The 26,119-nt window shown below is 45.9% G+C and overlaps 1 protein-coding gene across 9 annotated transcripts; it reads left to right on the plus strand.

The window, feature by feature from the left end:
• The first annotated feature begins 83 nt into the window (after positions 1–83).
• On the plus strand, positions 84–25,709 carry LOC120234268. Of its 9 annotated transcripts, none has more exons than XM_039236087.1 (9): positions 17,642–17,778; positions 19,275–19,313; positions 20,179–20,222; positions 20,923–20,999; positions 24,213–24,278; positions 24,420–24,458; positions 24,699–24,878; positions 25,188–25,230; positions 25,549–25,709. In XM_039236087.1, the coding sequence occupies exons 2-9, from the start codon at positions 19,282–19,284 to the stop codon at positions 25,668–25,670; spliced, it is 603 nt and encodes a 200-aa protein (XP_039092018.1). In that variant the 5' UTR covers positions 17,642–17,778; positions 19,275–19,281; the 3' UTR covers positions 25,671–25,709. The 9 variants fall into 9 exon arrangements, with proteins under 9 accessions (XP_039092007.1, XP_039092025.1, XP_039091992.1 ...); XM_039236069.1 differs by adding an exon at positions 18,956–19,053 and having other exon boundaries at positions 25,147–25,617; XM_039236107.1 differs by having other exon boundaries at positions 25,142–25,230; positions 25,549–25,575.
• Positions 25,710–26,119: the final 410 nt, after the last annotated feature.

A 26,119-nucleotide genomic window follows, 5' to 3' on the forward strand; every position in this document is an offset into this window, starting at 1 on the left:
GCCCGGCCTCCCGCAGCGTGGCGTCGGCCACCTGCCCGCCTCGCTCCTTTGGATGCGCCTGGAGGCGCGTGGGCCTGCAGAGCTTCGCGGGTCAGCTTCGCGGCGCTGGCCGCGGCCGCAAAGGGCAGCGGAGGCGCCTCACGGAGCCTGGGCTGCCGTGGCGATGGCCTGACCCCTGTGCGGTTTTTCTGCGATAGTATTTTTTATTTCTTTTTCTATAAACCGACTCTGCAAGCGCTGTGTAGATGCCAAAGCACTTTCCTGGCCGTTAGCTTCGGGGCGCTTCTCCACATCCCGGGAAGGTAGGTTCTATCATCAGCCTCATTTTACGCAAGAACATTATCATCCTAAACTGTGGATCCCTCGGAAAAGCAGCCCAGAAATTTAGATCTGGAAGGAGCCTTGTATCGTCCATCCTGGGTATCCCCGTTGTTGCTGGCATTGGGGTTACCTCTCACCATCCCGGGGAACCCCGACGTGCCAAGGGAAAAGTTACAGTTAACGTGCACTAGGTATTTTACCTAATTTCATGGATCAGAGAGGTTCTGTTAGCATCCCCTTTCTACAGGTGAGGAAACTGAGATGTAGGGTCTAGGCCACCTGCTACGTGATGTCCCCCTTCCCCCCACCAGCTGACGCCTGCCCCTAGCTCAGCAGGTCTTTTCTCCAAGTGCAGCTGGCAGACACCTTGTGAGTGTGTTGGGGAAGGAGCAGGGCCCAGGGCCGAGGTCAGCCAGCATGGAACGTGGCCCTGCCCCTGTCCCAGGCTTTCCCATTTGAAAGGGTAAAAAAAAAAAAAAAAAAAAAAAATCAGATTTTTGTTCTTGTATTACCTTTTAAAATGTATTTGTGCATTTAAGTGAGCTTGCGTTAAAAAAAAAAAAAGCATGCACCATATACAAGTCTAAAGCATGATAAGAAAATGGAAACTCTTGAACCTCAGTACCCACCTTAAGAAGTTTACCTGGTTTAAATTCTCCAGGGGGCATTGGGGCACCTGGATGGCTCAGTGGGTTGGGCCCCTGACTTTGGCCCAAGTCATGATCTCATTCCCTGTGAGTTGGAGCCCTGAATCGGGCTCTGTGCTGACAGCTCAGAGCCTGAAGCCTGCTTCAGATTCTGTGTCTCCCTCTCTCTCTGACCCTCTTCTGCTCGTGCTCTGTCTCTCTATCTCTGTGCTCTACCTCTCACATCATTATATCTACCTAAGTCTAACCCGATCCATGCTCCTACCTCCTCCAAGAGTGAACATTATCATGAATTTGGTGTTTAATATCCCTATACATTGAAAAAAAAAGGCCCCCCAAACAATCCACAAACTGTGGAGAAACTATTCGCAAATCATATATTCTATAAAGTACTTGCATCTAGAACATATAAAAGATTCTTACAACTCAACAATTTTAAAAAGACAAAGAGCCCAATTTAAAACCAAGCCAAGGTGACAATACCACATGGCAGTGGAGTAAGCAGCAGGAGGTGTTTCATTGCTGGTGACAATGAACAGTCACACAGCCACTTTGGTCTGCTTGGCGGTTTCTTTCTAATGTAAACACGCTCTTACTGTGTGATCCACAACCACACCCCTTGGTGTGATTGGTATGAGCTGAAAACTTTGGTCCACCCAAAAACCTGCACATGGATGTTTACAGCTGTTTTTTCAGAATGGCCCAAACTTGGAAGCACCCAAGACGTCCTTTGGGAGGTGAATCGATAAATATACTTTTGTACAGCCAGACAATGGAGTATTCTTTAGCGTTAGAAACGAGCTATCGAGCCGTGAAAAGACACAGAGGAAAGTTAAACGGGCAAAAAGCCAACGTGAAAAGGCTGTATATGGTATAATTCCAGCTATAAGGCACAACGGAAAGAGACGAAATTATGGAGACAATAAAAAGATCATTGGTTGCTCGGGGCTGGCGGGGGTGGGGGGGGAGGCCTCAATGAATGAATGGGTGCAACACAGGCTTTTTAGGGTAATGAGACTCTGTATGGTATTATAGTGGTAGATACATGTCATTTACATTTGTCCAAACCCATAGAGTGAACCGTAATGCAAACGATGGACTTTGGATGACCATGATATGTCAGTGTTCATCGATTATAACGAATGTAGCACTCTGGAGGCCGATACTGATAGTAGGGAAGCCTGGGGGCAGGGGGAGGGGAATATTGGAAATCTCTGTACTTTCCACTCAGTTGTGCTATGAAACTAAAACTGCTTCAAAAAATAAAGTCTATGTTTTTAGTGGGCAAAGGATTTGAATAGCTGTTTCTCCAAAGAAGAGACACAATGATCAACAAATACATGAAAAGACACTCAGCATTGTTAGTCATTAGGTAAATACAATTCAAAACCGTAACAAGATGCCATTTCTTACCCACTAAATGCCCAGAATAAAAAGATAAACAATAGTCAGTGTTGGTGAGGACATGGAGAAATTGGAACTCTCCTACACTGCTGGTGGGAATGTAAAATGATGCAGCCACTTTGGAAATCAGTCTGGCAGTGTCTTAAAAAGTTAAGCGTAAAAAAAAAAAAATGTTAAGTGTAGGGACACCTGATGGCTCAGTCGGTTAAGTGTCTGATGCTCCATCTTGGCTCAAGTCATGATCCCAGGGTTCGTGAGATGGAGCGCCACGTTGGGCTCTGCGCTGACAGCACGGAGCCTGCTTGGGATCTCTCTCTCTCTCTCTCTCTCTCTCTCAAAATAAATAAATAAACTTTAATACATAAATAAATATATCCCTAAAAAAAAACCCAGTTAAACATACTTACTGTGTGATCCAACAATTTCAGTCCTAGGTATCTTTCCAGAAGAAATGAATACATTTGTCCATACAAGGACATAGAAACAAATGTTTGTAGCAGCATTACTCACAGTACCCAGAAGTCTGTCAATTGGATGGATGACAAAACAAGTGGATAAAGGCATATCATACAATGGAATACCTTTTAGCTATGATGAACCTTGAAAACGTTATGCTAACTGGAAGATGCTAGATACAAAACACGAATGATTTCATTTATATGAAGGGTTCAGAAAAGGCAAATCTATACAGATGAGTGGGCTGAGTGGAAATGAGGAGTGAATGTACCATGAGATTTCTGTTTAGGCTGATGGAAATGCTCTAAAATTAGTTTGTGGCGCAGTGTACAACTTTGTAAATAAAATTCATTAAATTGTACACTTAAAATGGATGAAGGAGAAATTCTACATTATGTTAATTATGTCTTAATAGAGCTGTTGGGAAACATGGAATCTGATGATTTTTCAAATGTGTAAAGTCCCGTGTATTTTAATAATGGCTTCTTGCTCTCATCAACTTAAAAACAGAAAAACAAAAACAAAACCCCCTATCTGTCTTTATTAAACAACGACTTTAGAAGGTTGGGAAGATTAGGACCGTACAGAAAATAAATACCTCTACAGAGTTAGAAGCAATGTAGTATACGGTGAAAAGAGTTTGTCGTCAGTTCCTGATCCCAGTTACAAGCGGTGTGTCAAGGCACACCCATGAACTTTGGTTTCCACATCTGTGAAAGGGGGATAATAGCGGCTACCACCCAGGGTTGTGAGGAGTAAATGAGATAATCTAAATAATGTGAAGTGCCTAGGAGAGTGTTTCGAAGCACACAGATGTTTGGTATGTATGAGTTGTCTTTTCTGTGTCTTCCAATCAGATTATGAGAATCCTGTTAACTTCTTTAGCCTTAATCCCTATAACATGTCACACAGAGTAGATCCTAGTGATCAAGAGCCAATGAAGGGTGGCAGTCTTGTTGAGGGCGGAGGTGGGAATAGAGTGTATCCAGGGGATTGTCTCAGTCCCTGTTTGCATCTAAGCCCCCATTTATACTTACACTGAACATTTTACCCCAAATTAAGAAAATGTCAATATTCTGTAGCAGACAAAGCATATTACTTTGGGGGGGGGGTGTTGATATAGATGCAGGTTAAAGGCTACCCACTATCCCCAGCCCCTCTTGCTACTGTCCATGATACCCAGTGAATATTAGATAGGGTTGAATTGAAGCCCTCAGTATTTAAGAGACTTGTTCAGTCCCAGAATTTAAAGTTCTTCCATCTTAGATAGTCAGTGACTATTTGCATCCTTCTTCCTTGAGACTACCTTGGAGTCAGAGATAAGAGCAGAAGGTCTTTTGGGTTCCAGGGGCAGAGGGGATCATGAGGTCCCCAGATGGAAGCAGAAACAGGGATGGATTCATCGGAGTCCGGACACCTAGCCACACACTGCCTCATACTTGGCCTTTTCTTTCTGTTCCGTATAGGGAAGAGAAGGTGGCTTTTATCATGTTTATTGTGTTATGCTACACATTTTAAATTCAACTTTTAGGATAATTGTAGACTCATATGTATAAGAAATAATACCGAATGGTCAGGTAGGCCCTTTACTCAGTTTTTCCCAATGGCAGCGTATTTTAAAACTATAGTACGATATAACAACCAGGACCCTGACTTGATATAATGAAGGTACAGAACATTCCCATTACAAGGTCATGTTTCGCTTCCCCCACCCCCTCCTCAGTCCCTGATAAAGGAACTCCATCTTGTCATTTCTAGAATGTTACACAAATGGAATCATATACTGTATAAACTTTTGGATAGGCTTTTTTTTCCCCACTCAGAATAATACTCTCAAGATTCATCTAGATTTGTCATGTGTATCATTAGTTTATTTGTTTATATTTCCAAGTAGTATTCTATGGTATGGATATACCACAGTTTAACCACTCACCCCTCACCTTGAACAACATCTGAGTTGTTTCCAGTTTTGAGCTATTATAAATAAAACTGCTATAAATATGTGTATACAGCTTTTGTGTTAACATAAGTCTTCATTTCTTTAGTATAAATGCCCAGGATTACGATTGCTGGGTCCTATGTTTGTTGCATATTTAGTTTTTTTAAAAATTTAAAAAACTTTTTTTTTTTAAAATTTCTGAGAGAGAGACACATACAGCGTGAGCAGGGGAGGGTCAGAGAGAGAGGGAGATATAGAATCTGAAGCAGGCTCCAGGCTCTCAGCTAGCTGTTAGCACAGAGCCCGATACGGGGCTCGAATCCACAAACCATGAGATCATGACCTGACCCAAAGTCATATGCTTAACCGACTGAGCCACCCAGGTGCCCCTGATTTCTTTATAAAAAACTACTAAATTGTTTTCCAGAATGACTAAACCATTTTAGATTTCCATTTGCAATGTTTAAGTGGCCCACTTCTCCATATTCTGTTCTGCATTGGTGCAGCAACTTTTTAATTTTAGCTATTCCAGTAGATGTGTAGGGATACCTCACTGCTATGATTTGCCTTTCCCTCACGGGTAGTGATGTTGAACATCCTTCTTAATGCTTATTTCCCATCTTAAATGGAAATGTCTTTTCATGTATTTTGCCCATTTTCTAACTAGATTGTTTACCTGTTGAGTTTTAAGTGTTCTTTATATATTCTAGACACTAGTCCTTTGTCAGATACGTGCTTAGCAAATATCTCCTCCCACTCTGTAGCTTATCTTTTCATCTTTTCAAAAGCGTCTTTCACAGAGCAAAAGTGCTTAATTTTGATGAAAGCCAATTTATCAACTTTTTTCTTTTATGGTTTGTGCTTTTGGTGTCAAAGAGAACACTTTGCCAAGCTATAGGTTCAGAAGACTGTTTTTGTTTCTAAAAGTTATATGTTTGGGGGTGCCTGGCTGGCTCAGTTGGAAGAACATGTGACTCTTGATCTCGAGGTTGTGAATTTGAGCCCCACATTGGGTACAGAGATTTTTTAAATAAAAAATAAACTTTTCTTTGAGTTTTTTAAATAAACTTTAAAATCAATAAAAGTTTTATGTTTTATATTTAAGTACATGGTACATTTTTCATTTTGAATTAACTTTTGTATAAGGTGTTAGATTTAGATAGAGGTTAACTTTTTTAAATTGCCTGGGGATGTCCAATTACTCCAGAATCATTTGTTGAAAAGCCAGTTTTCCTCCATTGAATTGCTTTTGCAGCTATATCAAAAGTCAGTTGAACATATCAGCTGGTGACATTATCTTAGTTTTCCTTTATCTGGGAATTTCCTGACTTCTTCCAACATCCTTAAAGGACATTTTCATTGGATATGGGATTCTGGGTTGACATTTCAATACTTGAAAATGTTAACGTCATTTTCTTCTGGCGTCTGTGGTCTCGGATGAGAAATCAGTTCTTATTTGAATTAATTTCCCATATAGGGAAGGTGCTGCTTTTCCTCTGGCTACTCTTAAGATTTCTCCTTTATTTAGTTTTCAGAAGTTGGACTGTAATGTGTTTTGGTGTAAACTTGTTTAGATTTATCTTGCTTGGAGTTCACTCAGCTTCTTGAATCTGTCATTTTGTGCCTTTTGCCAAATTTGGAAAGTTTTTCTTTGAGTATTGTTCAGCCCTGCCTTTTTTCTTCTCTCCTAAGATTCTGATGACATGACGTTTGATCTTTTGAAATAGCCCCACACATCCCTGATGCTCTGCTCATTTTTTCCTCAGTCTGTTTTTGCGGTTAAGACTGGATAATTTCTATTGTTCTACTTTTTAGTTCACTAGGTTTTTTTTTCCCCCCTGCCCTCTCCTTTCTGTTTTGAGCCCATTCGTTGAGCTTTTTAATTTCAGTTATTGGTCTAAACTCTCTATCTGGTTCTCTTTTCTATCTAGTGTTTCTTTGCTGAGACTCTATTTTTTTTATTTTGTTTCAGAAATGTTCATAAATGCTTGTTGAAGCATGTTTATGATGGCTGCATTAGAATCTTTGCAGATAATTCTGCCTTTATCATTTTGCTGTTGGCATCTAGTGATTGAGGGTTTTTTTTCCATTCAGTTTAAGATATTCCTTGTTTTGGGTATGATGAGTATTTTTTTTTTTTTTATTGAAACCTGGACATTTTCGGCATTATGTTAAGAGACCCTGGATCTTATTTAAACTTAAAAATATTTTTTAAATGTTTTTGTAATTTATTTTTGGGGGGAGAGAGAGAGAGTGACAGACAGAGTGCAAGCAGGGGAGGGGCAAAGAGAAGGAGACACAGAACCTAAGCAGATTCCAGGCTCTGAGCTGTCAGCATAGAGCCAGACGCAGGGCTTAAACTCACGAACCGTGAGATCATGACCTGAGCTGAAATCGAAGCTTAACTGAATGAGCCACCCAGGTGCCCCTAAACTTTTTTCTTTTTTTTTTTTAAGGTAGCTTCCTTTGAGACTGCTCCTGCAGGGGAAATGGTGGAGCTTCCTTATTACTGCGAATGTGGAAAGAAGCCCAGCCTCCCCACTCAGCCTCAGTTGGCCCTAAGCAGGGAGGTAGGAAGCCCTCATAGTAATTAGCAGGAGTGGGGGTCCCGGCTCCCTACAAGTCTTCCTCTTATACCCCCTGCTCTCTGGTTGGTTAGGGAGGGAGAGCCTCATTACTGTTCTTCCCCTGTGGCTTCTGCAGACACCGCGAGAGGGAGGTTTCTTTTTACCTGTGGTCAAAGGTGAAAGTCCTGACTCTCCACTAGGTCTCCTTTGACAATATTTGCTAGGAAGGGGGAGATGCACCAAGTGTGGCACGTCCGAGCACAGGGCCCCACGGGGCTGCGTATGTTGCACCCCAGAGAGCAGCGGACAGGGGTCTGGATCTCAGGTCCTGCCACTTACCCGCTGTGTGGCCATGGCGTGCATTTCCCAGACATCTCCTGAGTGGTGTTCTCTGCCAGCCATTGAGCCACATACAGAGGACACAGAGAAGATGGAGACATAACCCTCACCCTTACAAGCCCCTGCACTGCACAAAATCAGGGTAAAATTCTGGGTCGAGGGTGAGGGGCAACAATGCCTCAAGAATTACTTAGGGTTCATTTCCCACAAACTTGAGTTGAGGGCTCAGAGGTTTGTTTGTTTGTTTTAATCTTTATTTTTGAGAGAGAGAGAGCACATACAAGCAGGGGGTGACAGAGCGGGGGATGGGGGACGCAGACTGGGGATCCCTGAGGGCTTGGAGTCTAAAATGATGTTTAGGGGCACCTGGGTGGCTCAGTCGGTTAAGCATCCGACTTCGGTTCAGGTCATGATCTCAAGGTTTGTGGGTTCGAGCCCCACGTCAGACTCTGTGCTGACAGCTCAGAGCCTGGAGCCTGCTTCAGGTTCTGTATCTCCTTCTCTCTCTGACCCTTCGCTGCTCACGCTGTGTGTGTGTCTCTCTCTCAGAAATAAATAAAACATTTAAAAAAAATTTTTTAATGATGTTTATGTAACAAGAAAGGAGTGTGCTATTTCACCATTTCTTGCACATTTGAATCTGTGGGCTGAAATTTTGGGGGAGGATGTACATACCTGACTCCTGTCCTGCCTGCTGTTTTGCATCTTACTTTTTTCTCCAAGGTCATTCTCTCAGTTCATCTAGATCTGATTCATTTTAGTTCTGGAAAGAAGATGTAATGTGGATGTATCATATTTCATTTGTCAGTTGTTCCCCTAGCCATCGGCCTAGGTGGTTTCCAGCTCTGTGCTATTAAAAACAAGGGACATAAGGGGCGCCTGGGTGGCTCAGTCAGTTGAGCATCCGGCTTCCACTCAGGTCATGACCTCACAGTTTGTGAGTTCAAGCCCCTAGGCGGGCTCTGTGCTGACAGCTCAGAGCCTGGAGCCTGCTTTGGATTCTGTGTCTCCCTCTCTCTCTGCCCCTCCCCGACTCACACTCTGTCTTTCTCTCCTTCAAAAATAAATAAACATTAAAAAAACAAACAGGGGACATACGGGGGCGGCTGGGTGGTTTAGTCGATTGAGCCTCTGATTCTTGATTTCGGCTCAGGTCATGATCCCAAGGTCATGGGAATGAGCCCCTGGTCAGGCTCTGTGCTGAGCATAGATCATGCTTGGGATTCTCTCTCTCTCCCTCTGCCTTTGCCCCCACATTAAAAAAAAAAAAAAAAGTCTTTTAAAACAAAGTACATCCTCATTCATGCCCCATCTGTGCCTGTCCGAGTGGGTATTTCTCTGTAGTAGGTAACTAGAAATAGAACTGCTGAGGCAAAAGGTATGTGTGTTTTAAATAGATATTGCCAAATTGTGCGCTCATCAGTGATTGAAGGTGCGGGTCCCTTGTACCCACTTCAACATTTAATATCATCAGGTTTATAGTTTTGCCAATTTAAGGGGAGAAAATTATAGCTCTTTGTTTTAATTTTCATGATTACTAATGAAATTGAGCTTTTTTTGATGTGGCCACTTATATTTCTTCATCTTCTTTGCCCATTTTTCCATTTCATCGTCCTTTTGATCTGTAGGAATGCCTTTTGTAGTCTCCGTATTAATCTTTGCCACATACACTGCAAATACCCTATTTCTTGTTTGTTTTCAACTTTGTTGATGGCTGTGTCATACAGAGATTTAAATATTTATATAGTATAAGTGTTTTGTGTCTTATTTGTAAGAAGATCTCTTCTACTCCAAGGTTGCAACATACTCTTTTTTTTTTTTTAAAGCATTTTTAAAAATGTTTATTTTTGAGAGAGAGAGAGGGCGCAAGTGGGGGAGGGGCAGAGAGAGAGGTGGGGGGTGGGGCGAACACAGAATCTGAAGCAGGCTCCAGGCTCCATGCTCTCAGCACAGACCCTGATGTGAGGCTCGAACTCGTGAACTGTGAGATCATAACCTGAACCAAAGTCCGACGCTTAACTGACTGAGCCACCCAGGTGCCCCTGTCCTTTTTTAAAATACTTTGGTAGACTCTCTTTGAATGCTTTTATTTATTGTGGAGTGCTATTAACCTATGCAGGGTCATGAAAACACATCGCTAATCAGGGTGTACTTGTGGTTAGACTTTGGGGCCCTGGGGCTCCCCATTCCTGCTGGGTGTTAGTTACCAGCCATCCAGCACTTTTATGGCCAAGAATTCTCATATTTGGGGCACCTGGGTTGTTCAGTCGGTTAAGTGTCGGACTTCGGTTCGGGTCATGATCTCAGGATCTGTGAGTTCAAGCCCCACATTGAGCTCCGTGCTAACAGGGCGGAGCCTGCTTTGGATCCTCTCTCTTCCTCTCTCTCTCTCTCTCTTTCTCTCTCTCTCTCTGCTCTTCCCTCTCCCTCTCAAAAATAAACATTAAACAAACAAACAAAAAAGAATTCTCACATTCATTGCTCCCACCTGGTGGTTAATACATGTTTTTGTCTGCTTGCCAGAGGTGAGGAGAGAGGAAGCCCGTCACCTTTCTGCTTCACATGAATCCCCAGAGCAGTTACCCTAATAGGGGTCTGTCCTGCTGCCGAGATCTCGCACTTTAATGAACAGTCAGAGGCCCCCCGAGACCTTCCACCTTTCACAGCGATGCTCCTGCCTGTACTCTGTGCTTTGGTGTCCTCTGTCAGCCTCACTCCGTCTGCCTTCTGTTCTTGAGGGCTTCCTTCTAGCTTCTAGTTTAACAGGGCTCCGCTTGTCGCTTCCAGCACGGTGATGGATTTATTTTCAGGTCTACTCTCACTTCTGTGGCTTGAGAAGAGAGAGGCAGTGCCCACAGGCTCATGTCTGGGCCCAGTGGCCACGGAGAACCTTTCCGTTGTCCTGACACAGGGAGCTTGGCTCAGCATAGAATTCTTGGGTCACAATCAATCATTTTCCCTCAGTTCCCTGTAGAACGTTACGCCACTCTCCCCTGACGCTCCGTATCGCGGGTGGTAATTGACACCATTCTGATTCTTTATTCTTTTTAGGGAATCTGGGTTTCCCCCCCTCTGCCTTAATGTTTTCTTTTCTCTTTCTTTCTCTCTCTGTCTCTGTCTCTCTGCCTGCCTGCCTTCCTCCCTCCCTCTGTCTTTCTCTCTCTCTTTCTTTAGATTTTAAGTATTTTCTTTCTTTAGATTTTATTTTTAAGTAGTGTCTACACCCAACATGGGACTTGAACTCACAACCCTGAGATTAAGAGTCACATTCTCCAGGGGCGCCTGGGGGGCTCAGTCCTTTAAGCATCTGACTCCAGCTCAGGTCATGATCTCACGGTTTGTGGGTTCGAGCCCCATATTGGGCTCTGTGCTGACAGCTCAGAGCCTGGAGCCTGCTTCAGATGCTATGTCTTCCTCTCTCTCTCTGCCTCTCCCCTGCTCATGCTCTGTCCCTCTCTCAAAAATAAATCGATTTTTTTTTTTTTTTAAAGTCACATTCTCCACAGACTGAGCCAGCCAGGTGCCCCCTTAATGTTTTCTTTATCCTTAAAATTCAAAAATCTTACCAAGATATATATGCTTAGTGTTATTTTTGCCTTATTAAGTTAATCTAAAAGCATGTGATTAAGAGTCAAGGCTTCCTTGGGGCGCCTGGGTGGCTTAGTTGGTTAAGCGTCCGACTTTCGCTTAGGTCATGATCTTGTGGTTCGTGGGTTCGAACCCCGCGTCGGGCTCTGTGCTGACTGCCAGCTCAGAGCCTGGAGCCTATTTCAGAGTCTGTGTCTCCGTCTCTCTCTGACTCTCCCCTGCTCACGCTGTCTCTCTTTCTCTCTCCTAGAAATAAATACAACATTAAAAAAAAAAAAAGAGTCAAGGCTTCCTTTACTTCAAGGAGCATTTTTATTTCATTGCTTCGCCCTGGACTCTCTTCCTCCCAGTGATCTTATTTTATGACTATTTGATCTTCTAGGTCTCTTCTCCATCTGTCTTCTCTCAAACACTTCCATTCTTTACCTTTTGCCTCTGTGTTCTGGGAGAATTTCTTGGTCTTCTCTTTAAATGCACTAATTCAGTTTTGTTTTGTTTTGTTTTTGTAGTATCCAACCTGCTAGTCATTGTTTCCATTACATTAAAAAAATTTTTTTAAACATTTATTTATTTTTGAGAGACAGACAGACAGACAGACAGAACGTGAGCAGGGGAGGAGAAGAGAGAGAGGGAGACACAGAATCCGAAACAGGCCCCAGGCTCTGAGCTGTCAGCACAGAGCCCGACGCGGGGCTCGAACTCATGAACCACAGATCATGACCTGAGCCGAAGTCAGATGTTTAACCAACTGAGCCCCCCAGGCGCCCCATATGTTTTTATTATTAAAGAAGCTTCCAGACTCCACAAAGTGGTTGCATCATTTTATATTCCTGTCAGCAGTGGCTGAGAGTTTGTTATTCCACTTCTCATCAATGTTTGTTATGGTCAGTCTTTTTAATTTGAGAGAATTTATAGTAACTATGCAGTGATATCTTATTATGGTTTTAATTTGCATTTTCTTTCCTAGTGAGCCGAGATGTTGAGAGTCTTTTCATGTGCTCAGTTTCCATCTATCTATCTTCTTTGGTGAAGTATCTACTTAAAGCTTTTGGCCATTTTATTTTATTTTTTTATTTAATTAATTTTTAAAAAATTTACATCCAAGTTAGTTAGTATATATTGTTTCCTTCACTGTGCAGAAGCTTTTTATCTTGATGAGGTCCCAGTAGTTCATTTTTGCTTTTGTTTCCATTGCCTTCAGAGACCTGTTGAGTAAGAAGTTGCTGCGGCCGGGGTCAAAGAGGTTTTTGCCTGCTGTCTCTTCGAGGATTTTGATGGCTTCCTGTCTTACATTCAGGTCTTTCATCCACTTTGAGTTTATCTTTGTGTGTGGTGTAAGAGAGTGGTCCAAGTTCATCTTCCGCATGTCGCTGCCCACTTCTCCCAGCACCATTTGCTGAAGAGACTGTCTTTATTCCATTGGATATTCTTTCCTGCTTTGTCAAAGATTAGTTGGCCATACGTTTGTGGGTCCATCTCTGGGTTCTCTATTCTGTTCCATTGATCTAAGTGTCTGTTTTTGTGCCATCTTTTGCGCATTTTTGTTTTTTTTTCTTATTATTTTGAGGGTTCTTTATATGTTCTATTTTTTTTTTTAATTCTGTAGTGTTTGTTATTTTTGAGAGACAGAGCGTGAGCAGGGGAGGGGCAGAGAGAGAGACAGAGACAGACAGAGAGAGAGAGGGAGACACAGAATCCAAAGCAGGCCCCAGGCTCTGAGCTGTCAGCACAGAGTCCCATGTGGGGCTCAAACTCACAACACGAGATCATGACCCGAGCTAAAGTTGGCTGTCCAACTGACTGAGCCACCCAGGTGCCCCGGTTCTTTATATATTCAAGATAGATTTCTTAATTAGCTGTATAATTTGCAAATATGTGCTCCTAGTCTGTGGCTTGTCTTTCTATTCTGTTAATAGTGGCTTTAGAAGGGAATATTTAGGGCACCTGGGTGGCTCAGTCGGGTAAGCGTCTGACCGGCTCAGGTCATGATCTCTTGGTTCATGGGTTCGGGCCCCACGTCGGGCTCTGTGCTGACAGCACAGAGCCTGGAGCCTGTTTCAGATTCTGTGTCTCCCTCTCTCTCTGACCCTCCCCTGCTCATGCTGTCTCTCTCTCTCAGAAATAAAATAAAACATTAAAAAAAATTAGAAGGGAAGATTTAAATTTTTATGAACTCCAGTATATCAGTTTTTTTTCTATTATGGATCATGATTTTGGTGTTATATTGTGAAATTTTTGCTTAATCCATAGTCATAAAGATTTTCTCCTACGTTTTCTTCTAGACATTTTATAGTTTTAGGTTTTGGATTTAGGTCTGTGATTAAACTTGGGTTATTTTTTGTACATGGTGTGAGATATGAATCAAAGTCCACTTTTTTTCCATATGAATATCCAGTTTCTCTAGGACCATTATTGAAAAGACTCTTTCCTCCAGTGAATTACCTTTGTCTAAAGTCAGTCAACAGCGTATGGACCTGTATCTGGACTCTCTTCCCTCCCATCTCTCTTGACATCAGCAACTTCATATTGTCTTGATTGCTGAACAACTTTGCTTATTTTTTTTTAATTGTTTGGCCATTTTAGGCCCTTTGCATTTCCATTATGAACCTTAGATATAAAGCATTTGATTTTAACAAGGAAAAACTTCTCTGGAACTTTTATTACAATGACACTGACTTTGAGAGTAGAACTGACATCTTAACAACATCGAATCCTCTGATCCACGACCATGGCCTCTCCCCTTGTTTAATTAGGTCTACTTTAACTTCTTTCATCAGTGCCTTATAGTGTATAGTGTACAGATCTTGCATACATTTGTTGTCATATTTTCCCATCTAAGTTTCATATTTTTGATGCTATTGTAGATGGTATAATTAAAAATATTTCAATTCCCAGTTGTTGCTATTGTATAGAAATATAACTGATTTTTAAATATACTTTATTTTTTAGAGCAGTTTTATGTGCACTGCAAATATAATTTATTTTTATATATTGATCTAGTATCCTTCAGTCTTGCTAAACTAAAGTAATTTTTTGTATGATCCCTTAGGGCTTTATACACAATCATGTTGTCTGTAAAATAAAGCTAGTTTTAGTTTTTCTTTTCCAATCTGATTGCCTTTTACTTTTCTCTCTGTTTCTCCAATTCTCTCTTTCTTTTTATGTTAAGCTTTGAAGTTCATTGCAAGGATTGGTCATCTTTTATAATGGCTAACTCTGATTGTCAAATTTGAAAAACATTAGTTTAATCAATGAGCAACATTATGATACATTTGCAAGTGAAAGGCTTTGGTCTCATTTGCAATTTGCTACAGAAATTAGTGGAGAAAATGTTACAGCTCTTTTATGAAATGGACACAAACAGTATTATAAGTTATATTAAGGGATGAATCATTGCAGTAATGAGGCCCTGACTCTAGAAGTCTGTTACTCAAAGTATATAGTTTGACTTCAGGAAAAAAACTGGCAAATGGTAACAAATCAGATTTGCAGATGTTAGATTGGTTATTGGGCTAGACGTTTGATGTTATGCTTTATCACTGACATCATTGCATCATTCAGGAGTATGGTAGGTTTACAAATGGTGTAAGGGGCAGTTACTTCATTTTTTTGATTGAGTTCATTGACTAAGACTTCCAGCACAGTGTTGTATAGAAATGATGAGGGCAGACATCCTTGCCTTATTTCTGAACTTCGGGGGAAAGCATCCAGTAGTTTTCATTGAGTGTATCATTAGCACTAAGTTTTTCATAGATGTCTTTCATCAAGTTGAGGATATTCTCAACTACTCCTAGTTTTCTGGAAGTTTTTCTTCAGGAACAGATGTTGATTTTGTCAAATGTTTTGTGTGCACCTGTTGAGATAAACACACGATTTTTCTTTTTTATTTACAATGGTGAAATATGTTGATTGTTTTTTGAAGGTTGAGCTGACCTTGCATTCCTGAGGGTAAACTCCTTTGATATTATGTATTATACTTTCCATATGTTGTTCTTTTCAAGTTAAGATTTGTTAATAATATTTGCATCTATGTTTAAGAGGGGTGTTGTTCTGTCGTTTTCTTGTGTCAGATTTTGTCTGGGTTTGATATCCGATAATGCTGCCTTCATCCCTCATACAATGAGATGGAAAGTATTCTCTCCTTTTTCTGGAAGAGTTTGTGTAGAATTGGTATCATTTCTTCCTTCAAAGTTTGGTGGAATTCACTTGTGAGACCATGTGGATCTGGAGTTTTCTTTGTGGGAGAGTTAAATACATTGTCTTCAATAGATGTGTTATTCAGGGTTTGTTCTTCTTGTTGTCTGAGCTGTGGTATTTTGTGCCTTTTAAAGATTTTGTCCCTTTCTTCTAGGTTGTCCAGTTTATTGGCAGGACATGTTCATAATATTCCCTTATTGTCATTTTGGTATCTATAGAAACTGCTTCATTGTCACCTTTATCATTCTTGATACTGATCACTCATATCTTACTTTTTTTCCCCTGGTTTAGTCTATGTATAGAATTATACATTTTGTTCTTCTCATAAAACCAGCTTTTGGTTTTACTGTTTTTTTCTTTCTTCTTTTTTTTTTTAATGTTTTATTTATTTCCAGGAGAGAGAGAGAGAGACAGCGTGAGCAGGGGAGGGTCAGAGAGAGAGGGAGTCACAGACTGAAACAGGCTCCAGGCTACGAGCTGGCAGTCAGCACAGAGCCCGACGCGGGGCTCGAACCCACAAACCGCGAGATCATGACCTAAGCGAAAGTCGGACGCTTAACCGACTAAGCCACCCAGGCGCCCCTTTACTGTTTTTTTCTATTGTTTTATTGTCTTTCTGTTTTCTATTTCAATTATTTTCACTTTAATCTTTTTTAATTCTGTGCTTACTTTGGGCTTTATTTGCTCTTCCATTTCCAGTTTCTTAAAGTAGAAACTGAGGTAATTCATTTGAGACATTTGTTACTTTCTTTTTTTTTTAAAGTTTATTTATTTTTTAAGAGAGAGGGAGCAGGGCAGGGTCAGAGAGAGAGGGAGAGAGAGAATCCCAAGCAGGCTCTGAGATGTCGGCACAGAGGTGGGGCTTGAACTCATGAACCAGGAGGTGATGACCGGAGCCAAAACCAAGAGTCCAACACTTAACTGACTGAGCTACCCACGTGCCCCTGTTATTTTCTAATAGAGATATTTTTAATACTGTGAGGTTTTCTCTAGGAAGTACTTTAACTGCATCCCACACATTTTGATATTTTTTCATTTTCATTCAGTTCAAAAAAACATTAGAATTTTCTCTTAGATTTTTTATTTCACTTATGTGTTATTTAAATGTGTGTTTAGTTTCTAAATATTTGGAGATTTTCCAGGGATCTTTCTGTTACAGATTTCTAATTTAATTCCATTGTGGTCAAAGAACAAACGTTTTTTGTTTTTTTTTTTTAAAGTAGACTCCACCCCCAAAGTGGAGCTTGAACTCACAACCCTGAGATCAGGAGTTGGATGCTCTACTGACTGAGCCAGCCAGGTGGCCCCCAGAAGTGACTCTAATCTTTTAAATTTAGTGACGCTTGTTTTATGGTTGTGAATATGATCAATCTTGGTAAATATTTCATGTATGTATGAAACTATTTCTCAGAGGTTTTTTGTGTTTTTTTTTTTTTAACGCTTATTTATTTATTATGGTGGGAGGGCAGAGAGAGAGGGAGAGAGAATCCCAAGCAGGCTCCATGCTGTCAGCACAGAGCCCCACATGGGGCTCAAGCTCATGAATCATGAGATCATGACCTGAGCCAAAATCAAGAGTCAGATCCTCAACTGACTGTCAGGTGCCCCTAAGCATTCCTCAGTTTTAACCATCCATAGTTTTGTCATTATTATTTAGTTACATTAATAGTAATTTTTTAAGTTACGTTAATAGTAATTTGGGGAGGGTAAAGTTACCATCTTGAATCAGAGTATGTCTGTTTGGTGTCCTCAAGCTCCTCAAAGGCAGGCTCTGTGTCCTGCCTGCCTCTCTGTCCCCTCAACATTTTTCCTGGCCCCAAGTGGAGGCTCAGCAGACCCTGGTTGACACTCAGAAATAGTTAGACTGCGATCTTGTTTTTAGTTCAGAAAAGATCCCTCTTCTGACAGGACTGAGACTTCCACACCTTTATGTGTTTGAATCCCTACAAGACTTGGCACCTAGCTCGTAGCTCGACACATCTCAGGGGCTCAGGCAGCGATGGCGGCATTGAATGGAACTGAAGAGATAGCTACAGAGGTGCCGCCCCTGACTGGTGGGGGTTTAAAGCCACCGTGAGGCAAGTGACAAACTGCTCGGGCCACAGTTGAAGAGGCTGTCCTGTCATAAAGCCCCCTAGGACATGATGTCACACACAGACACGCTCTCCTTGCAGAAGGGAGGGGCTGTGCCCTGGACTCCCAGACTGGGCTGGGCTGCGGTGCCCTACACAGGCTCGGCCCTGGAGCCAGAGGGACGTGACTAGGCTGCCGGGCACTGAAAGGGTCAGAGGGTCCTCTGCAAATCGCGAACACCATCAAGGTTGGCAGGCTCCAAGGGCTGCCCTCGGGAAAGCACCCAAGCAGGTGGAAGTGGTCTTTGAGACTCTCAGCTTACCTTTCCTGCCTGGCCCTCCCCTCCTCCCTCTTCCTCTCTCCCTCAGGAATCCTTTACTCCCCTCTCCTCCTCCAAACCGCCTCTCGGAAAAAGCCTGATAACTTTGCTCACACCAAGTTGGAAATGACTAGAAAGCTTCCTGTTGAATATGTTGCCAGCACTTTTCTCAGAGAAGGTGACTCTGGACAAGGGAGGCACCGTAGTGCTGCCAGAGAGCCGGAGTGAGCCACGCCTGGAAAGGGCCCACTGGCTCTGGTGGCTCAGCACTATTGGTGACCTTGGCGAGAGAGGTTTTGGAGGTTTGCGGGGACAGGACCACGCTGAAGCAGCCGTGGAGTAAGGGGAGGAGAGAAGACACTCCCTGCAGACAGCCCATGGGCTGGTGTGCAGGATGGGGGGCCATCACAACAGTAGCTGGGAAGGGATCTGGTTCAAGGGAGAATGGCCTTTTTTTTAATGGAACACAGGAGTGATGTGTGACTTGCTGATTAGGGGCCAGTAGAGAAGGAAAGCCTGAATATACCAGTGAGAGAGGGGACCCCCAAACACCCAGGCTGTGAGACCGGATGGACTGGAGCATAGAGTGGGGCTGGGCCCGGAGGGCAGAGGGCAGCTGCGTCCCTGAAGACGAAATGGCCTGGGAGAAGCAGAGAGGCGGCAGAGAGTTAAGGGAACTCCCATCCCCATCCGGGGGTGTCTGTGTTCTCTGCTGAAAGTGGGGAAGGCGGGGTTGGGGTGGAGGTTTAAAGGGAGATTCTGAAATAGTCCCTGGGGAGAATGGGGAGCTCCCTTGGGAAGCAGAGGCCCCGGGCCACACTGGGTCCAGCTCACATTGGAGACCTTGACTTTGCAATGGTGTTGGTTTGGATGGAATTGGACTCCGATGGTGGGATTTCAGACAGAGAGGTTATTTTGAAGAGGCTAGCGATCTCCCGCAGGACTCCTAAATTATACTAGTAAATAATAATGATCAAAAGCTACCAACCCTTTTGAGTTATTTTCTGTTATGCAGCACTTCTGCAATAATTAGCTACCTACATCTGGGGTTACTTTTTACCAAGCGTTCGATAGAGTGATCCCCTTTTCCTTAATCCTCTCCCAGCTGCCTTTTCTCAGCCTGATTCTCTGGGAGCTACCTTCCAGCTCTGAGGCTGTAGAAACCAGCTTTCATTTGGGACTCTGAGGTCTTGGGAGAAATCCGTGAGCATTTTCCAAGCTCTCATCGCTAGCCCACTCCGTCCCGAGTTTGGTCTCCAGCTGTGACCTGCGGGCCGTCCCCGGGCTGCGCCCTGTGGCCAGATGTCCTTGCCATTCCCCCAGCTGCCTCTGGGCCACTGCAGTCCCTACAGCCACCAGGGAAAGGAGCGCTGGGGTCCCTAGCCTGCGGGATGCATTGACTGGTGACCATTTTTTCTTCTCAGACTGAAAATGTTGTTTGGACTGTGCTGTCAGAGAGAGAGGTGAGGTTTAAATGGGCCCTGTTCCAGGGGCTCCAATCACCAGGAAAGGGGACCCCTTTTGGATCTCAGAGGAAGGGGAAATAGGGTTCTGAGTCCCCTTTCCTTGACTGTTACAGGATCCCTGTGACTCAGGGTTGGGCTGGAGGGCCTAGTCCTGACAGGTGGGGGACATGCCTGTGTGCGTGTGTGTGCAAATGTGTGAGCACATGTGTGAATGTGTGTGTGCACGTGTGAATGTGTGTGCGAATGTGTGAGCACATGTGTGAATGTGTGTGTGCATGTGTGAATGTGTGTGCACACGTGTGAATGTGTGTGCACGTGTGTGGATGTGTGAATGTGTGTGCACGCACACACACGCACACTGGGAGCCAGTGTCCTGCCAGTGTCCAGATGCTCTGCTTGTCTCACGGGAGGGGCCCCAGAAGAGGAGGATGAGTCCTGGGGATACTATTTCTGATCCGGATTGTGGGATCTGCCCAGAGTAGGGGGGGTGCTTTCGAGGACTCTGGGGAGAAGAGCTGACCCTGTGCTGAATGAGCAGCTACGAATGTCCAGCCAAGGCTGGGTCCTTGCTTCCTGGCCGGGAAGGCAAGGCGGACCCGTGGAACAAGTACAAAAGGAAGGGAGAAGGCCGCGTGCTCCGGGCTCCAGGTCTGGCTGCCAAAGCCGGCAGAGGCGCTGAGCCTTGCCTGCCAGGCGGCGGGAAGCCCGGGCTGAGCCCCGTTACAGCCGCAGGATTTATTCCCCCACAGAGTTAGACACGCCCTGGGGGGGGTGGTCCTGGGGATTGGGAGGAAAGCCGGTAGCCCCGCCAGTGAGGGCACGAGAGAGCCCAGCCTTATGCTCAACTCTGCTTTCCTTCCAGGCTCTACAAGCCCCTGTACATAATACAGGTCTTCGTTCTTGCAGGTAGGAGCCTGGGTGCGGGGTGACGGCGGGAGCTGGGGAGCTGGTTCCCGCCTCAGGGCCACCCCCACCTCTTACCACCTACCGGGGCTCCCAGGGACCTCAGTCAAGGCTGCGCTTCTATCCCTTTCTTCCCTTCCCTTCTTTCTGCCCTTCGTAGTGAAACTAGGATTTGAACCCACGTTTGATTCTAAAACCCGTGCCTCCCCTGCTCCCCAGAAAACCCAGGAACCAAAACCCCCACAACCCAACGTCCTACAGCAGTGATCTTCCAGTTTTTGCTTGCATTCCTTTTGAAAAGTCATATATCGCGCATACATTTAATATCTAACATCTTTCGTTACAAGTTCATTTTATTTTATTTTTTTTATTTTTTTATTTTTTTTAAATTTATTTCTAGGAGAGAGAGAGAGAGAGAGACAGCGTGAGCAGGGGAGGGTCAGAGAGAGAGGGAGTCACAGACTGAAACAGGCTCCAGGCTCTGAGCTGGCAGTCAGCACAGAGCCCGACGCGGGGCTCGAACCCACGAACCGCGAGATCATGACCCAAGCGAAAGTCAGACGCTCAACCGACTAAGCCACCCAGGCGCCCCACAAGTTCATTTTAAAAGGCTATGATTTCTGGTATGTTGTAAATACTGACATTTTAGTGATTACATCGCTCTTTTAAACGGTTTCACTGGTCTTTCTCCACCCGCCCGCAGGAGTGGCATACTACTATTTTCAGGAGTCTGTGGGGAAGCCAGCCCCGGACCATGAGATCGCTGGGGAATCCGCACAGGTAGGCACTGCGGAGGCCTAGAGGCCGGGATGGTCTCCCTGTAGCCTGAACAGGGGTCACGCTTCTTGAGCTCAACTGTTAACCGACTGTGTGTGTACGTGTGTGCATGCGAGGGCTCTGCAGAAATTCGCTGTGTTTCTGGCAAAGTGTCAAAACAGAGGCCCCACCTTCCCCGGGTTGGCTGGCTGGTCGCCCCCGGCCTCTGTGGCAGTTGCCTCCACCATCCAAGAGGAAAAGATGACCCCTCATTCATTTGAGTAGCCGTGGAATGTGGCTCAGCGCCCACGGGTGAATGAGGTGGTGGCGAGCAGGACACCTGCCTGGGGTCGCATTCTCTCCTCCGTGTCCCAGATCCACGAACCTATGGCGGAAGCCCCCGCCCCCATCCCTGGGTCAGAAGAACACAGATGCTGGACGCTCACCCAGGGCCACGTGCTGGATTACGTGCTGTCCATCTGTTACGTCATTTAAGCCTCACGGCAACCCAGCAGCTCACACTTTATACAGATCTAGGCCCAAGAAGGACTAGATCCAGGCTGCCCAAGTGACAGCACAGAACCACATACCTGATCTCTGGGGGCCTCCTCTCTGCACAGCGCTGTTGGGAAGAGAATCCCATCGAAACAAGGTTATCGGCGGTGCAGAAACTCTGAGAAGTATGTGCTCCACCTTCTGGGGTGACCGTTCAGAGGTGGGGAGCCCCTAAGAAGGCCCATGTTGGCAGGTACCTTGGAGAGCACCGAGTCCAACTTTACCTCCTTTCTTTGTCGTTGCTGTTTATTTTAAAGTAACCAGTCAAATTCCATTTAATCGTTTTATTCTCACGGCACCTGGTGACTCATAGGGTTAAGCGTCCAACTCTTGATTTCAGCTCAGGTTGTGAGCTCATGATTTATGAGATCGAGCCCCAAGTCGAGCCTGCTTGGGATGCTCTCTGTCCCCCTCTCTCTGCCCCTCCTCCACTCGCTCTCTCTCTCTCAAAAATAAAAACAAACACTAGTCAGTGAATTCCTACAGTGGAAGCTGAGGATCTAGCTCTTGTAACAACCGCACATCTACTGCCCCTCCAGCATGCACTTCACCTCCCTCAGCCTTCTAGTACAGATAGCTGTAGCCTTGTTTTGAGGTTGTAAAATGTTGAGTAGTGACGTTTTCGATTGTTAGTCTTTTAAATAACATTGATGTTTCGCTGATTTTTATATCATTTTTAGCTTTAAGTCCCCCTCCACAGCAGTGGGCTCTTGTTTACTTTTTTAATGTTTATGTTGAGAGAGAAAGAGACAGATCCTAAGTGGGGGAGAGGCAGAGAGAAACACACACACACAGAATCTGAAGCAGCCTCCAGGCTTGAGCTGTCAGCACAGAGCTCGACGCGGGACTCGAACCCACAAACTGTGAGATCATGACCTGAGGTGCAGTTGGACGCTCAACCGGCTGAGCCACCCAGGTGCCCCAGGGGGCCCTTTTTTGACAGGCATAACCAGCGCAGCTCCATCCCTTCGAACAATCCGTCTGGTGAAGAGTTTACCGTTCCTGTACTTCGCGGTAGCCAGATTGTTCTGGAAGTGGAGGCATCCCCGATGCAGCCTGGGCTTCCGGCCTCTCGCTGCGTGGTGCACCTGAGGCCTCTTTGGGCGCATGCGCAGCAGTAGTTTGTGGCTTCCAGCGGAGCAGGCAGCTTCGTGGGGATGGACAGCGGTTTGTCCGCTCACCACTTGAGATATTTGGGTGTTTCTAGTTTGGGACCATTACCAAAAAAACCCGCTGTAAATATTCGTGCACAAGTTTTGTGTTGACATAGGTTTTCCTACCACGTGGGTAAATACCTGGCCCCCCATTGGAGGGGCGCCTGGTTAAGGGTGCATTTAGTCCTGCGAGAAAACCGCGACTTTTCCAGGGTGGTCGCTGCCGTTCTGCGCTCGCACCAGCAGCGAATAGGAGGTTCCGGTTGCCCCACATCCTCCCCAGCACTTGCTGTTGGGTTTTAGCCATTGCAGTGGGTGCGTATCATAGTTCTCATTAGACAGCAGTGAGGGTTTACATTTTTTTTTAACTGTGAAAATAATACTCCTAGCGGTCGAGTAGTGTACCATGGCCACTCTTCGAGTGTGATTTTTGTCTTGTCTCTTTTTTAGTTTTCCTTCTACCTACCATTAATTTACCCAAGCTCTCTGCCCCCCAAAAATCAATCTCCTTGCAATACATTTAGACAAATTAGGTGCTTTATCAATATGATGTTTTCATGGAGCCTCCCTCCCCGTTTCCATGTGGACAGGATGCCCCACACCCTGCTCACCCCTCAGCTGTCCTGGGGCCTCCCTTTCTCGTGGATCTGGGGAGCGCTCCACCCCTCCCATGTGGGGGTGCCCCCGTCACTCCTTCGTTTTGGTGGGACCCAACCTCTAGGAGAACCCCTGCTTCCTGAGGGGGACGTCTTTAGCTATATTACATATCTGAAACAGTCTTAAATCATATTTGTCTAAGAGTTTGGATAGATACAGAATTCTAGACCAGAAGTATTTTCCTCATAGAGTTTGAAGATCTTCGTTGTCTCCTGGCTTCAAAGACTTTCGAAGGAAAGTCTGAGGAAGGTTGAATTCCTAAAACAGGCTTTTTTCCCCTTTGTATTTCTGGAAGTTTTGAGGTTCCTTGTCCTCTGTGTTCTCAGATGCATTAATGGGAAGCTCTGGGGTGGGTCCCCGTCATCCATTGTCCTGGACACTTGGTGATTCCTTCTCTTCTGGAAACTCACTTCCCTCATCTTTGGGAAATTGTCTTGATTAAAAAAAAGGGACGTATTTATTTGGTATCTCTCTCCTGCCACCTCAGTCTGTGGTTTCTGTTCCATCTCTCAGAAAGAGCTGTGATTTAGCTGGGGGAGCTCCTGATCTCTTCGTAACTGTTCTTTCTGGAAAGTGTTTTGTTTTTTTCAACTTGACCTTCCACACTTGGACTGGATTTTTCATTTCCATGATTATAGCATATTTTTGTGTGCAAGAGTTAGAGGTTTTTTGAGCATTTCTGTTTTACAGCCTATTTTTGTTTCATGAATGCAGAGTTTTAAGCTTCTAAAACCATCATTTCTTGTTTGTTTGAACTTCTCAGATTACTGGAAGTTTTTAGGTGTCTGCGTATGTGGATTAGTGTGTAGCTGAGGTGGCCCTTAGATGTCACCTCAGCCTTCCCTCCCTCCTCTCTCTCCTTGTCATGCAGCCCATAGGGGAGACCTTAAGGCCAGTGTGGGGGCTGATGGATAAGTGTTACCCTGTGACCACTCAGGTAGGTGAGGGCTGGGGACCCCTCTTCCCCTGGAGCAGGGTGGCTGTCCCGGGCATCCTGGGTGGGTCCAGCGGGAGGAGGGGCGAGGCAGGGAAGGACCCCCGCCCCTCACAGCTGTGTCACTTCTGTTTTCCTCTGTAGAGACGCAGAGTCAGGAGTGGGAAGAAGCAAGCCTCTGAGGTAAGTGAGGCTCGCTCCTGTCAGAGCCCCACGAAGGGCAGGGACACCCCAGCTCGCGGCAGGGGAATCCCAGGGACAGTGGCAACCCCTCCCCCCGGAAACTCCCCACTCACTGAGCAGGGAAGGACTTCCTGGGAAAGACAGTAGTGTACACAGTCCAGGTGCAGAGAACAGGGAGGGACGAAGAGGCGATCTGAGGCCCTTTCGGCCCGCATCCCACCCTCCTGACCCTCCCCGCAGGCCGTGCCCCCCAGGGCAACAGGAGGACCGAACGGTGCTGCCGAGGGGGAGACGGACGTCTTGTCTCAGCATGAGGGGGCGGGGAGGGCCCCAGAGGCGGGAGCAGCCGGCCCCGTTGCTGCCGGGAAGGAGATGGCTGAGGAGGAGGAGGAGGAGGTGGCAGGGATGCGAGGCGGGGAGGTAAGAAGCCCGGCGCCCCAACGGGAACATCTCCAGCAAGGGTCCTACTGAGAAGCACCGCAGGGTGCACTGCAGGGTGGGGGCCGTGAGGGGACGGCGGTGTTGGGGTGGGGGGGCGATGGGCACTCCCAAGACCACTGGGCCGTGAGCAAGGAGCCCTGCGGAGCCGAGAGGCAGTGGTCCTGGTATCTGCAGGAGTGGGTCTGAACCCTGCCTCTCTTGACTTCCTGTGAAGTGAGGCCTTGGTTTCCCCATTCGCGTAGCGTAGACCTGTCCTCGCCCACCACTGCGTCCTTTCTTTCTTCCCAGGAAGATAAAAACGTCCGTCAGGAGATTGCAATATACCGTGCCGGTAAGATGGCAGGCCCCGGCCCGGTGCAGGACTGTCCCTCCCCGACCTCAGCGACCCTGCAGCGGCCACAGATCGCTCCTCTCAGACCTCCTGGCCTGGGTGGGGAGGGGAGGGAAGAAGTCCAGGGAGCCTGATGCCCCATCCTCCCCGAAGCACCCCCTGCCTCCTGCTTCCTTCCTGGTAGCGGGAACCGAGGCCCCGCCCCCCGGGCTGGAGGACCAGCCGGCAGGTTCTGGGCCTGTTCCCTGAGGCGGCCTGGTCCTGGGGAAAGGCCCTCCCGGCAAGGGACCCACAGGCTTGCCTGTCTGTGCTTTCTAGAGGCCTCTGAAGTGGAGAGAGAGGAGGAAGGGCCTGGGGCCTGGGTGCCCCAGCTGCTCAAGAGGCTCTGGCTGGGCTGGTTCCCGGCCTCGGACACCCGGAAGCCTCGGAACCACGAATGACAAAGTACCCAATAAATCCACAGAGTTACTGCTTCTGCAGGCCCAGCTGCCTCCTTTCAGAGGCTTCGTGTCTTCAAAAACCCAGTGAGGCCCTGTCCACACCCCCTGTCCTGACAAGGGACAGGAACACCACCTCCTGCCACTGAACCCTGACACATCAGATACTCCAGACAGACTCAGTGCCAGGGGACAGCCAAGTCCCCTGCGTTCGGAGAGCAGGGAGCGCCATGTCACGGAGGCGTTTAGGAGCTGCCGGTGGGCCCTCTGTCAGGGATGCTGTTGGGTGGGGGTGAGGAGGGTCCTCTGGTAAAAGGAAGCCTCAGGGAGGGGGGAACTTCTGACCTGAGTGTCTGTGGTCCCCAAGCTGTTCCCTAAATGCACCAGGGGGTCCGTGCAGGACTTGGCTAAGCAGCCCACTCTCAGAAGCCGCCAGGTGCTGCCCAGGTGTG

This window comes from Hyaena hyaena, unplaced genomic scaffold (assembly GCF_003009895.1).
Source record: "Hyaena hyaena isolate Hyena2069 unplaced genomic scaffold, ASM300989v1 scaffold_4, whole genome shotgun sequence".
In the NCBI taxonomy this organism is placed as follows: Eukaryota; Metazoa; Chordata; class Mammalia; order Carnivora; family Hyaenidae; genus Hyaena; species Hyaena hyaena.